The sequence below is a fragment of the Rhinolophus sinicus genome, chromosome X (genome assembly GCF_036562045.2).
Source record: "Rhinolophus sinicus isolate RSC01 chromosome X, ASM3656204v1, whole genome shotgun sequence".
NCBI classification, from domain to species: Eukaryota; Metazoa; Chordata; class Mammalia; order Chiroptera; family Rhinolophidae; genus Rhinolophus; species Rhinolophus sinicus.
This window is the reverse complement of record NC_133768.1, coordinates 2,472,162-2,486,670: the sequence shown is the minus strand read 5'-3', so window position 1 is coordinate 2,486,670 and position 14,509 is coordinate 2,472,162. Positions and strand designations below refer to the sequence as shown.

General features: G+C 49.9%; 1 protein-coding gene across 7 annotated transcripts in view; it reads left to right on the top strand.

Moving 5' to 3' along the window:
• TBL1X (transducin beta like 1 X-linked) overlaps positions 1–12,111 on the top strand; it is a 182,192-nt gene extending 170,081 nt beyond the window's left edge. For all 7 annotated transcript variants that reach the window (XM_074324200.1, XM_074324202.1, XM_074324203.1 and 4 more), the window contains 5 exons: positions 476–550; positions 932–1,059; positions 6,039–6,204; positions 7,726–7,827; positions 8,799–12,111. In XM_074324200.1, the coding sequence (XP_074180301.1) occupies positions 476–550; positions 932–1,059; positions 6,039–6,204; positions 7,726–7,827; positions 8,799–8,825 (498 nt within the window). In that variant the 3' untranslated portion in view covers positions 8,826–12,111. The remainder of the gene's footprint in view (positions 1–475; positions 551–931; positions 1,060–6,038; positions 6,205–7,725; positions 7,828–8,798) is intronic.
• Positions 12,112–14,509: the final 2,398 nt, after the last annotated feature.

Here is a 14,509-nt window from a genome sequence, read left to right as displayed (position 1 = left end):
CTCTACATCAGACACCTTACGTCTTTATTTCCCTTCCCCTCTACTCAGCAGCCAAAGAGAATTATGTTGGATGTAGGGAGAGTAGCTGTTGTATTAAAAGTGCATAGGAAAGTGATTTTCAATGTCAGTTTTAAAACAACTGTGGTCGTATTGGTTTTATGGGCTGTGCTTATTATATGTAAATTCATGGGGCAACCTTCCTGGTTGTGGTGGGTTTTTTTTATTATTCTCTCAGAGAAATATGGATGAGGGTGGCTGGTTTTGTATGGTGTATGGCTGTGCTTTTATATAAATGAGAAAGGCAGAGTAAGAAAAAGAGGAAACATTTGTCATTGGGATGACGGGCTTTCATCTCCAGGGTCAAGTGCCCAAGAGACTCTGCAGCGATGACAGCGCGCTCCTGCCCCCTGCTGGACGGTTGTGGTACCTACTCACAGACCTTTATTTCTTTTTAAAACCCTTTGCTCTCTTTCAGAATGAGGTCAACGCCATCAAATGGGACCCTTCCGGAATGCTGCTAGCATCCTGCTCGGATGACATGACATTAAAGGTGACGTGGCCTGGTGGGATGGGCTCTTTGATCCTAGACAGGCTGTGTTCTCAGGGCGGGTCTCTTCACTGCAGCTCTGGCTGACGATGGTTGTGTTACGAGCACCCTTTGTGCCTCTATAGTTTCTGCCATTGCTAACTCGCTGACTCGCTGTCACCCAGTGAAGTGCTGTTTATGAGTCCGTCCCGTCCCTGTGGCCTCCAGCACCGATGACCGCTAGCATCTTGCCCGACCCATGGATCATCCAGCCACAGACCCCGCTGGGTGCTGAGCTGCCCCCGGGGCCAGAAACCTAACGAATGCTCCTGGAATGACAGATGTCAAAAGCATTCCCGGGTGGAAAACAGCATTTGCTCACACTGTTCCCCGTATGTTCTCTAGATCTGGAGTATGAAGCAGGATACGTGCGTCCACGACCTTCAAGCTCACAGCAAAGAGATATACACCATAAAGTGGAGTCCTACCGGGCCAGCCACCAGCAACCCAAACTCCAGCATCATGCTAGCAAGGTAACGGGAAAGCGGCCCACAGCCCAGCCTCCCTGCGGCTGAGCTGGCCACACGGCCAGCAAAACTTGCTCGTGTCCAAAGGGAGCAAAATGGTGCTAAGGTCTGTTGTCAATTTGTTGATTCCCTTCCAGACTAAAAGGGCGCACCAGGTAGAGCTGTCAAGGGACACCTGTTAACCACGAGGCTGGTAGCACGGTTGGTTATATGTCCAGGCTTCTAACCCTTTGCTTTGTGCGGGGTTTTATTACAACAGAGAAAGGAAACACAGTTGAGTGGGGACCTTGGCCTTGCTTTACTCGGTTCAAGTAGGAGCTACAGGTGGTGAGAATTCTGAGTGACAATGAAGGGTTCCCCAGCCTTAGCCAGATCGGGCCGCACCACTGATACAGAGAACGCTGGAAGGCACAGCAGTGGAGGGAGTGGAAGGGCCAGTTACGTTAGTCAGACTCTTCCCAGGGGAGGAGGGGTAATAAGTGGCCGTGCTGGCCTCCCCAAAACCACCTCACTTTAGGCTGCAGTCAGCAGAACTGTCTGGTGCCGACGTTCATCGGACCCATTCAGGATAGAATGTTCCTTTCTCCGTCCTGTATTTTTCTTTTCTGTGCTTTTTCTCAATTTTTATAACAGTTTGTTTGGGCCAAACTGGAGCTACGTTAGGAAGTGAGGTCTCAAATGCTCAGGAGAATGACGCTTGTGCAGTTCCTTTTATTTATGTTATGTTTTCACAGTAATGTTTTAATAATTGTTTTTAAATAATTTTTTCAATTCCAGTTGACATTCAATATTACGTTAGTTTCAGGTGTACAACATAGTGACTAGACATTTATATACCTTGTCTAGTCAAGGTATATGATGATCCCCCAATAAATCTAGTCCCCACCTTATACCACATTTACTTATTACCGTATTATTGACTATATTCTCTACACTGTGCTTTACATGCCAACGACTATTTTCTGCCTGCTAATATGTACTTTTTAATCCCTTCACATTTTTTACCTTTCCCCCTAACCCCCCTCCCATCTGGCAACCTGCATCTATGAATTTGTTTCTGTTTAGTTGTTTGTTTGTTTTGGTTTTTTAGATTCCACATATAAGTGAGATCATATGGTATTTTTCTTTCTCAGTCTTATTTATTTCACTTGGCATACTACCCTCTAGGTCCATCCACACTGTCACAAATGGCAAGATTTCACTCTTTTTTATGGCTAATATTCCATTGTATATATGTACCACATCTTCTTTATCCAAATTTGTTTATCAGTGGGCACTTAGGTTGCTTCCATAGCTTGACTATTATAAATAATGTTGCAGTAACATCGGGATGCAAATGTCTTTTCGAATTAGTGTTTGGGGTTTTTTCAGATAAATACCCAGAAGTGTAATTGCTGGGTTCTCATTCGTCTCTTGTTATAGCCTTTGTTTTAAAGTTTATTTTGTCTGGTGTAAGTATTGCTACTCCAGTTTGTTTCATTTTTTTCATTACCATTTTAAGGAAATATCTTTTTCCATTCCTTTACTTTCCCTCTGTGTGTGTCTTTCAATCTGAAGTGGGTCTCTTCAGGCAGCATATGTAAGGGTTTTGTTTTCTTATCCATTCAGACACCCTATCGTTTGATTGGAGCATTTAATCCATTTACTTTTAAAGTGGTTATTAATAGATATGTAGTTATTGCCTTTTTTTTTTCATATTTTTTATTTTCTTCCCTTTAATATTTCTTGTTAACAGTGGTTTGGTGGTAATGAACTCCTTTAGCTTCTTCTTATCCGGGAAGCTCTTTATCTGTCCTTCGATTCTAAATGACAGCCTTGCCGGGTAATCTTGGTTGTAGGTCCTTGCTTTTCATCACTTTGAATATTTCCTGCCAATCTCTTCTGGCCTGTGTGGTGTCTTGGTGTGGGCCTGTTTGGGTTCATCTTGTTTGGGGCTCTCTGCACTTTCTGGGCTTGTATGTCTGTTTCCTTCACCAGGTTAAGGAAGTTTTCCATCATTATTTTTTCAAGTAGGTTTTCATTTCCTTGCTGTTTCTTTTCTCCTTCTGGTACCTCTATGATGCTAATGTTGGTACACTTGATGTTGTCCCAGAGGCCCCTTAAACTCTCCCCTTTTTTTTTTATAGATTCTTTTGCTGTTCTGATTAGGTACTTTCTGCTACCTTATCTTCTAAATTGCTGATTTGATCCTCTGCTTCATCTGACCTACTGTTGATTCCTTCTAATTTATTCTTTGTTTAAGTCACTGTGTTCTTCATTTCTGAGTGCTTCTTTTTTATGGTTTCTGTCTCCATTTTTATGTTTCCTATCTCTTTGTTGAAATTCTCCCTGAGATCATTGAGCATCTTTATAACCAGTGGTTAGAACTCTGCGTCTGGTAGATTGTCTCCATTTTGTTTAGTTATTTTTATGGAACTTTGTTCTGTTCCTTTATTTGGGACATATTTCTTTGTCTCCCCATTTTGGCTACCTCCCTGTATTTTTTTCTAAGTATTAAGTAGGGCTTCTATGTCTCCCAATCTTAATAGAGTGGCCTTATGTAGTAGGTGCCCTGTGGGACCCAATGGCACAGTCTCCCTGGTCACCAGAGCTCGGTGCTCCAGGTGTGTCCCTTGTGTGTGTTGTGTGCCCTCCTTTTGTAATTGAGCCTGGATTGCTGTTTGCACATCAATAGGAGGGATTTACCCTGAAGCTGATTAGTTATGAGAACTGGCCATGACTACAGTGGAGGAGCTATGGTGCCGGGGCTGACCCTATGGAGCAGGATGCACTTTAGTTCGGCTCTGGTGCCTGCCCAGTGTGCCCTTTGGGTGTGTAGTTCTGCAGGTGGCCGGGTGATGGTCTGTCTTGGTCTGAAGCCACCCTTTGGGTGTGCCAGCCCTGGGGTTTCCCACTGCAGACCAAGTTTATTATCTACCTGGGCCCTGCTCTGGGTCACTTGGTACGAGTCACAAATCAATCTATACATGTCTTCCACTTCCACGGGGCTTAGCGGTGCCTAGGAGAGGCTAAGCTATAAGCCAAGGCCGACTGGCACTAGTGCCAGGTTTAGGGCTGCTCAACCAGAGGTATGGGACATGCAGAATCCAGATGCTGCTTCTTTGATATTTGGGAACCTTTAACAGATTTTAGGAAAGTCTGCGGCATGAGCCAAGACAGGCCATTTGTACATAAAAGCCACTGGAAGAAGCTTGGGTGGGCCCGAAAGTTGAGTGGGGTGGGGTCTCTGGGAATCACCAAGGCAGGGCAAAAGATGTTAGCCAGGTTGATGGAGACTGAGATATAGTGCCCGTCTGCCAGACTGGGTGAGGGGAGGGCTCAACAAAGGAATAATGTCTTCTGCCAGCACTTCTGTCTGGGAGAGAGCTGCCCCCTCCAGCCCTCGTCGTAAAGCCAGACAATTCAGTCACTGCCCGTATGTTCCTGGTGCCTTTCGAGCTGCTGCCCCAGGTCTGGAGCTCAGAGGCAGTGAGTCCATCCGTGAGTAGGTCCAGTGTGGCCCCTTTAGGAGGAGCACCTGGGGCTCCAGCTGCCCTCTGGCTTATTCAGCCACAATCCCCACTGGTTTTCACAGCCAGAAATTATGGGGACTTCTCTTCCCAACACTGGAACCCTGGGCCGGGGTGGGAGCGCCTGGGACCCCTCCATCCTCCAGGTGGACCTCTGCAGCCGAGATATCTCTCCCGATTTTTAACCATCACACGTCAGTGTAGGACCATCATGTTCTGTGTCTCCACCTCTCCTGCCTGTCTCTGGGTGGCTTCTTCTGTGTGTCCTTAGTTGTAGGGCTTCGGTTCAGCTGGACTTCAGGCGGTTCAGTGATGGTGGTTCTGTAGTTTAGTTGTAATTTTGATGTGGTTGGAGGAGGAGGTGAGCACAGCATTTTTCGGTCCTGTGTTTTAATAAGAACATTTAGAAGAACAAGCTAAAGAGATCCTGAGGCTGAATGCTCAGATATTTAGGGGTGTGGAAACCATGATCCAGGCAAAGATGGATGCTGGTTTAGCCTGGAAAAAGAGAGGGCTTGGGAGGAACGTCTCATTACCAGGAAGCAGCAGTGAGTATATTCTGTGTAGTTACAGAGAATGGGATTTTGGGGAGAAGTGACAGGTGGCACAGTTCTCCTGTAAATAGGAGGACCCCTCCATCTTTGTAGCAGGGCAGTGGGATGGGCGACCTTGCCAGCGGCAAGGATTCTTGTTGCTGAAAATACTTGACCCAAGGTTATCTCTTAGAAAATACTGGGAGGAATTCCTACATGAGCTGAGAGGCTGAAGCAGAAGCATGCGAAGGCCACAATTCTTTTATTTCAATTGTCCAAAAATCCACTGGAATGGCTATAATAGAGAACACACTAGAATCCATCTTTGGTGGCTTGAAAGGTGTTTTTGTATCATGTGGTACCTCATTACAAGTATTAATTATCCTTTGAGTCAACAAGTATAAAAGGGACATACCTAATGAGTCCCTGCTGAGAGAAAGAATGCCAGATAACAGTTCCGTAATCTGTACTGTTCTCTTAAATTTGAAAATAATTAAAATTTGTAGCTCGGGAATATGATTGCATATTTGGATGTGATTGCATTTTAATTAACTTTTGTTCACTCAATTTGCTATTTTTCCAAATAGTAGTGATAAATGTGTTTCAAATTATGGGAGCATTTTATAAAATATGGTAAATATTCTATAAAAGTATTCCTATCTATAGGAAATGCAGAAACAAATAAATATGGATATCAATTTATTTTCCCAATAACAGAGAGAGAGAGAAGGAGTGAGGGAGGGAGAGAGGAAGGAAAGATATATTTTATAACTATGGATTTGTTTTCAATATGTCTTACATTTTAGGAGAGACAAAGCATACCCATTTACTGTCTCTAAAATGTAAAAGCTACGAAAGGAAAACGTGATGCCTGTTGAACATCTTGAGGAAACAAAGAAACCGGTGTGTTTCCATGGTGATGTTTTCTCTCCTGTCTTTCTAGTGCTTCGTTCGATTCCACAGTTCGACTGTGGGATGTGGAGCGAGGTGTGTGCATCCACACGCTAACGAAACACCAGGAACCTGTCTATAGCGTCGCTTTTAGCCCCGACGGGAAATACCTGGCCAGTGGCTCCTTTGACAAGTGTGTGCATATCTGGAATACCCAGGTAATCAATCCCCTGATGCCTTTCCCAAAGTAACACCCAAATAGTCACATCTGTGGGGACCCAGGCACAGAACGGGAACGTGTGCTCAGGAATGAGTCACTGAGATGGAACCTTGAGGCAAAGCCGGCCCCCCAGGGCGACCCCAAGGCGAGTGCCATCTGCCCTGTGTTCCATATGGGCGGGGGGTCTTCTGTGCCTTTTTCTGAGTTTCTGGCATGAAATCTTCTGACTGCCTCATCCTTTTCTTGGGCACAAGCTGTCATCTCGGAAAAGCAATGCTGCCCTCCAGGTACTAAGCTTGAGGTGAGAGGCGTCCTTCCATTCACGGTTTGCAGGGGGCAAGCCAAGGGGCGAGGCCAGCCCTACCCTCATCCACTCCACACCCACTCCTGTAGCTTCCCTGTGGAGCGAACTGGGGAGAATGAAGGAGTGTTGGTTTGCTGCTGTCGTGCCAGTTTAACGTTTCCAGTGAAAATACTTGATGTTTGGGTAGCAAGAGGTACGTCAATATTGGGTTGTCCTGACGTCAGAACTGAAGAGACAGTATTTGAATAAATGTCATCGCCGTGGGTGTTAGTGGCCACGCCTGAAGGTGAGACAATTCTGCACACAGAGTGGGGCTGGCTGGGAAGTTGTAGAGGGTAAGGACTGTGTTGCCCGGGCAGCTCTTGGTTCTCCTGGTAATGGGAGAGAGAAAGGGTGGTGTTGCAGGTAGCCAACTGTCTGTTTTGTGTGACCTCAGGATGGACTGCAGGGCCTCCTCTCTCCCCTTTTAATCCGATCCCCCTTCCTGATCCCCTTAGCATAGGTGACATCAGGTGGTGGGTTTGCATTAAGTCCAGGCCCCTTGTGGCAGGGGGAGGTGGTAGATGAGCCCAGGTAACTGGCCTGAGGCAGGGGGTCCACGGAGAGACGCCAGGCTTCCCAGGCACTGCCTCACAAGCCCCACGTCCTCTGGGGGAGGGAAAGGCGGTAGTGGGCCCTGCCTGGGACCAGCCTGAGGCCATACTGAGCTTTACAGCCCTGGGTAGGCCACCCGCAAAACATACATCCCGGGAAGAACGTGCAAGAGTCTCTTTCATGAAACACCTACTAGAAAGAGTGAGGGGTGGGTTTGTAACCTGACACCGTAGAAAACTGACGTCATCAGTTAGGTAGCACCTGCTGTCGACAACTCATCAAATCATGTCCATCCTTTCTGAGAAATCACACATCTCTTTGAGACATTTTAAAGTTTGCTTTGATCCTCAGTGAGAGGGATACCTTTTCGGCCATCGGTCATTGGCTGGAATGGCCCGTGGGAGGCCTGACCGCAGCCAGAATGTTGGCCCAGATCCCACAGGTCAGCAACACTCCCGTGGCAGGACGTCTGAGGGGCGCGTTTCTGCTGAACACTTCCACGTGTTCGGATATTTTCGTGATCACTTGTTGGGCAGCGAGAGGAGAGCCTCCATCACGTCACGTCGCTGCGCTCCTGTCCCCTTGCATCGTCAGTGACGATTGCTTTGCTTTGCTTTGCAGAGTGGGAGCCTTGTCCACAGCTACCGAGGAACAGGCGGCATCTTCGAGGTGTGCTGGAACGCTCGAGGGGACAAAGTGGGCGCCAGTGCGTCCGATGGCTCTGTAAGCAGCACCGGTGGTTTGCTGGGGACGGGAGGGGACGGGGGCGGGAAGAGGGAAAGCCAGGGAGCTGGTGCCTGGGTGGCTTCCAGGGGGGTGCTGGGTCCTCGTCTCGAAGGTGCTGTTGGGTGAAGGAAACTTCTGGGTTGGCACCACGTCTGAGAAGGGCTCTTCCTTCCTTCCTTCCTTCCAAAATTCCTTCCAGTTCACGTTTTCTCAGTGAAGTTGGTGGTTCTCAACTGCGGCAATTCTGCCCCTGCTGAGGACCTATTTTGGTTGTCATCACTTTGGTGGGGGTGCTACTGGCATCCGGTGGGGGAGACCAGGGATGCTGGTAGGTCCCCACAGCACAGAAATGCCGGCCCCAAACATCACGGGTGCCACGGCTGAGAAACATGCTCCTGGCTGTGCTCCATGTTTTGTGTCCCCAACCTGGGCCCTGTGGTGACAAAGGCATGGCCTTTCTTTCCACAGGTCTCCCGGGTCGGGTCCCAGGGGCCCTCTTCTGCTCCTGTGAGATGTGTAGCCTTTTGTTTCGCCCTGCCCTTGAGGTTGCTGTGCGCTCGCCATGAGCTCTAAGGCCGGGGGCAGTGGGCTGCTGGACGAGTTTCAGCATCACCCCCAAATGTTGTCCAGGGCCACGTGCTCAGGCCTGGATCGTCCTGTGTTCTGCCACTAGGTGTCTGGTCTGTGACGCCTGCCGATGGCTGCTGCCACCCTGTGAGAGCCTGGCATTGCTCTGACCTGGCTCTCCCACTCCATGCTCATTGCTTGGGGTTGGTTGGTCAGGTGATCAGACACTACCCTGTTCTTAGAGCTTCTCAGAACCTTCATGAGTGTGTGCCGATAAAACTTTATTTATAAAACAGGAGTGGTAGGCCGGATTTGGTCCACGGGCCATAGAATTTTGCCAACCTCTAAAGGCTCCTTTGTGTTGTCTCTGAAGGTAACAGGCGCTTTCTCTTTCCTTCCAGGTGTGCGTTTTAGATCTGCGAAAGTAAACACAAAACATTACGGGGAAAAGAAAAGACTTCTCACGGACCAGCTGTGAATGTGTGGGGTGGCAGCACGCTTCGGACACAATTCTGTCAGCTCCGAAACTGTAGGAACGTGACTTGCGTTACCGTGTACTTTGAAATCAAATCATCCCTGGCCACAGGAGTCTGTATTTTTTCGTAATCCTCATCGAGAAGTTGAAAACAAAAGTGTACACCCAGTCACACCAGAGGGGGAAAGAATGGTTTCCACCTAGAACATTCCACCTGGAGAGCATGAAGCCCGCAGCTAGACAGTGCATGGGTTGGTTCCCATCCAGACAGGCTCTGATACCTGAGAGGGGAGGGGGGGAAGAAAAAGCTGTGCCAAAAAAAAAAAAGGAAAGAAAAATGCTGTGACAAACCAAAAGAAGGTGGAAACGTTCTCCTCCATGTGGTGGGTTGTTTTTTCCCCCCGAACAATTTGGACACTACAGTTACTCTCGCAAAGGATATTCCAAGACCAGTTTGTACCGATGAGATGTGCAACTTTGTAATCCCAACACTTCCTATTTTCCAGAACCTTCTTTGTCCAGTGGTTTTTCTGTCGGCTGGAATCCTGTCGTCAGGGGGCGTTCCGTCTGAGATGGAAACTGTTTTTGGTTTGTTGCTTGTTCCCTGTTCCTGCCCATCCCCTCTGCCTCTTCCTGCTCTTGCGTGTGGTCTTGATTTGCAGTAAACCCTCAGTAGACGCAGCCCCGTGGACGCCGTGACAAAACCTTTGAGGACAGCCTTGTCATCCCCCCTCCACCCTCCTGCTGTCCCCCCCTCTCCCCTTCACCCTCTCGCTGTCCCTTCATCATAGTTGCTTCAGATCTTAGGTCTCAAGGGCACTTTCAGCACGTGATAAGTGCTTTATGTAAGAAGACAGGGCAGGGGGACTTTTTACAGGAGAAAAAAAAATGACTTATAAGAGAAAGAGCCCGGAGTATTTTTGGAAAAAAATTAAAAAATATTTTTATGTTAAAACAATTTTAAAATCCTAAAATGGCCATCAGACATAGAGAGCTTTGTGTGGTTTCATATTTAAAAAAAAAAAAAAAAAAATTTTAGGAAGACACAGCCAGGGTCCAAGGTAGCTCTTCCCGTTCCCACCGGACGCATGGAAGGTGCTGAGCGTGTGGGGTGGGCTGGGGACAGGCTCCATGGGTCGCCACAGGAATGTGCTTCAGCCCAAGGCGGAAATCCCGGCTGTTGCAGCTCAAGGACCCGTGGCATCTCTCGGTGTGTTTACCTGCTCGGCTGCAGGCGAGACGTGACGAATGGTGCACTGAGCCCGGACACATGCCCCAAACCAAAGGGTATGGAAGAAGCCATCGAAACCGACAGCTCCGCTCCCTGCGCCTGTTGGCGACACCTTGTTTGCAGTGCCGGTCATCTCCCCAAGATGGGCAGCGGGGCGACTCCTTGCAAAGCCGACCTAACAACAGCCGTGGGGCCTCACGGGGGTCCAAGAATGAGAAACGAACGGGGAAGGAAGATTGTTCAGTCCTGAAGGTGAATTCACGTACACTGATCATTTCTGCCGCCTTCATCACTTCTTGCTCTCCCAAGAGACTAGGAGGAAGATTTTCTTTTTTAAAATAATGAATCTTTTTACTGTTTTTAAAAAATTACACATGGCTTTGTGTTCCTGCCGGAGTTTCCTTTCATCGGATCAGGTGACCTTTGTAGTCGTGTTGTCGTGACCCGACACTGACCTATTTTTACAATGAGCAACGAGGAAGGACCCAAAGATGGGACATCTTCTCACTGGGTTTCCTGCGGGCACAGAAGGGACGGGGCCGTTGGCCAGGCCAGGGGTGCTGGCCCTGGGCAGGTTTCAGCCGTGTGTGTGTGTGTGTGTGTGTCCACAATGACGTGATGTGATTCAGAGAGTGGCATCCATCCGTGGGCCCACCAGGCACCATCGGGGCAGGGTAAGTGCATCTTGGAACGTGCCAGCTACCAAAGCCACAGCCCCGTCCGTCATTGTCAGGTCATGACTGGGCCCCACTGGACATTTATTCAAGCCCCAGCCATGGAAGACCAAAAAGTGCTCTGTTTACAAGTCGGGTATTGTATTCGTGCTGTGCGACCTGAGCAGAGTCCTGTGGAGTCGCCACTCCCGTCTTGGAAGACAGCAGACACACCCCAGCCCCGGCCACGCTGATGCATTTCCTGCCCCAAGAAGCCATTGGGTTTGGGACGCAGTTTGTGGAGATCCGTCCTGACCCCTCCCCAGACAGAGACGTGCCCCCCTCTGCACAGCATGAGCTGGCGAATGATGCGGGGGGGACACAGTGAGGGCTTCACTAGACTGTCCTCATTGGAAGGTCCAGAGCCAGGGTCTCGCTCAAGCATTGCCTTTTGCTGAAGCCCCACTCGGAAGCCCCAGTGCCCGGCGGGGCACGTGACAGTGAGCAAGGCCGACTGTCCACCGACCTGGCTTCCCCAGCCGGCCATCGGAGAGGAGCTTGCCGCGGGCCCCAAGGGGACCAAGCGAGAGCGCGTGGTGGGGTCCGCTCACATCCATCCTCGTTCTGAGCACAAGGACAGCCTCCAACCTTCACACGCCTCTGGCAAGTCAGGAGTTCACCCTTGGAAGCCAGGTGGCTCCTGTGTAAAGTGACCGTGTGCCCTTGTGCGTTGTTTACAGCTCTTAAAAATGGTGAGTGATGCGTCAAGTCTTAGCGACCAAATGTAACCTGGATTCTGAGAGCAGACGGAACGCACCGGAGCCATCGGTTGGGTTTGAAGTGACCTGGAGCCCGTCCTGCCCACGGGATGCTGGGGAAGGGGAGCTGCAGGGACCCCACACGACCCCTAGGCCTTGACCTGCGCTCTGTCTTTCTAAAAATAGGTCATGGAGCCAACTGAAGTGCACTTTGTCAAACGTAAGGGTCTGCTCTGTTCCTGGTTATTTTTCTCTTTTTTTAAACCTGTTCCACTTTTTTTTTTTTTTTTTTTAAATCATGTTTCTTGTCAAATGCAAAAATGTTCCTCCCGCCACTCACTGAGGTTTTGAATTCTGGCTTCTGCGGTTTTTATTGTCTGTGTCAGACGTACAGCCAGATGTGGTTCTCTGTCAGCACCTCCCAGATTCTGCCCCCCCCACATCGCCCGTGCTGTTGTCCCTCCACCCCGTCACCCTCACGCTCTCCACTCCGAGGAAAAGATTCACCTTGTGTGTCGTAGCTCATTTGTTTCGAGAGAGAATCAACAGATCATATTCAGTGTCTTGAATAAATTGCTCTATTTTGATATTAGACAATGTGGTAGATGTGCTTTCTTCGTCTCGTTGGGTAATTTGGGGACCCAGCTCAACAGCGACAAATGGAACCAGGGCTGCGTTTTCTCAAGGGGAAAGTCACTCCAGTCCCTCTCTTGCCAGGGCTGCTGTTTAAAAATCGTGGGACCTGGTGCCGTGGGGTGGACGGACGGCAGCCCCGTTGTTATAAAAGCTGCTTACACAAAGGGAGCATGTGTTTGAGTGTGTTTCCTTTTCGTGACTTTATTTCAGGCTGGCTGTTTGAAAAAGTCAAAGCAAATGGATTTTTCTCTTGTCCGCGGGTTGGTGTGCTGGGGGTTTGGGTTCCAGGATAAGCTTTGCATGACCTGAAGACCCTGAAGTCACAGGACACGGGAGACTTTGGACATTTACTGCTGCGCGAGGCAGACACCTTCATCAAACGTGCCATCTGCTCTGAGCCAGACTCCATCAGGGGTTTACGTTGAGGCCACTTTACTCATTGGTGGGTGTTGCGTAATTTAGTTAGTTAATGGATACTGCTCTCCCCGTGACAGGGAAGAGGCAGCTGTCTGTGACAGATGGGCTGGGTTTTGCTGTACAAGTGAGTCACAAAGAGGTCCCGGTGTCACTCTCCTTGCATCTCAACTTGATCCTGCACGGGGGCCCTTTCCTGCCTACTTTTGACCCCTGTGTCGTCTGGCATACAGGCCGCTTATTTCCATTTTCCTCTTTTTTCCAACCCCCACCCAGCTGACCAAGCCTGTACCCACAAGGTGGATTTGGGGTGAACTGAGCACCCTCAACCCTGCTGCAAAAGCCGTAGGAAGGTCCTGAGAAGAACTTGGAGGAAACACTCAGTGGGCAGGGAGGAAAGGGCATGACACGCGCTCCCTGGGTCCGAGGCACGTGTGACAGGTGGCTCTGGTGGCTTCAGCAATGATGCTGTAACACGAACAGCTCTGATGGGTTTCTTTATACCTTAGCGGAAAGTGGATTGGGGCAAAGACCATCCAAGATTGGTGTCGCTTTCCTCTGCAGGTGGCTTGCAACCAACCCTTTGCTGCAGGGGTTCTAACGTGTTTCTCAGGCCTTGGAGGTGACACTTGATTTCATTTATTTGGGGAATCTGAGCTTCCTCTCAGTGAACGGGGAACTTTGCTGTTAATCGCCCACGGGTTGGTGTTGCTGCTCAGGGATATTGGAGAATGTGCTTTGTGTCCACGGGGAGCTGTGTGTGTGCGTCTGCGATGCCGGCTGCCTGTTGTTCCTGCCGACGAGAACCTGGAAATAGATGCGTGGAGGGGGTGGCAGGCAGGTGTATGTCCTCACAAAAGGCTCAGCATGTGGCCGAATGTTTGTGTTTTTCCAGTCTGGCTGCCTTTTCTCTGAAGGGCTGCATCCACCTGCGAGGTAAGCTAGGCGAGGGGACGCCATTGCACGTGGAGGGGACGCGGGGACACGGGGACAGGGCCGGGCTGTGTTCCTCATGGAAGTACTTCCACTAAACCTGACGTCCTTGCTCGGGGAAATGGCTCTGATGACGAGCACTCGTCCTCCCGGAGGAGGTGGCTGGGGCACCACGTACGTGCCACCATTGCTGCGCAGTCGGAAATGACGGGGAAGATCGCTTGGTAAGAGGGGCCCCAGGCAGACCTTTATGTGTTTTATGGGGTGATGATAAACTGGCCAGGGAGCTGAAATCGGATGGGAGCTGCCTGTGGGGGCCCCTTTCTACCAAACCACACTCCCAGCTCCACCTGCACGGACGCCTGTGTGAGTCCCAGTTCCCCACCTTTTCAACTACTTCCCTCCCTTATCCCTGCCCTCCCGTCACCGTGGTCGCTTTCCCTGCCCTCAGCGTCCCAGCATTTTCTAACAAGGGCCATCGGCAAAACTAACCACAACCCCCTGCGCTGACCATCCTTCCTGGGAAATTGCTTCAAACCAAGTGTTCGCGTTTGTTTGCTCAATTATTATTTGTCTTGCTCCCTAGATGGACTTGATACCCACGTCTCTGATGCTCATTGGTGTGTCCCCAGGGCCTGGGCGTAGCTCGGTGCCTGGCAAGCAGCCATGGCGAGGACGCCCTCACCCTCGCGCGCTCGGTTCACCCCAAAACCACCGTGCCAGCTGCTGACACGGACACCCCATCTCAGGAGGAGTCGTTTTAACTGGATAACCAGGTTGGTCAGGGTTCTTACTTGCTAGTGTCTGACCGTGCCTGTGGCTAGTGAAAACCACAAAGAATGGGTGACGACATTGGGCAACTTTGAGGACTCTGGAGGCCGTGCAGACAGGAACAGCCCAAGTCGGGCTAGGACTGGTCCTGCAGAGCACACGGGGCGCAGACAGCACTGGGGGCTGCCCACACCCCGGTACTGGACACGGGCAGCTCCTAAGACAATGGCCACACTGCCTT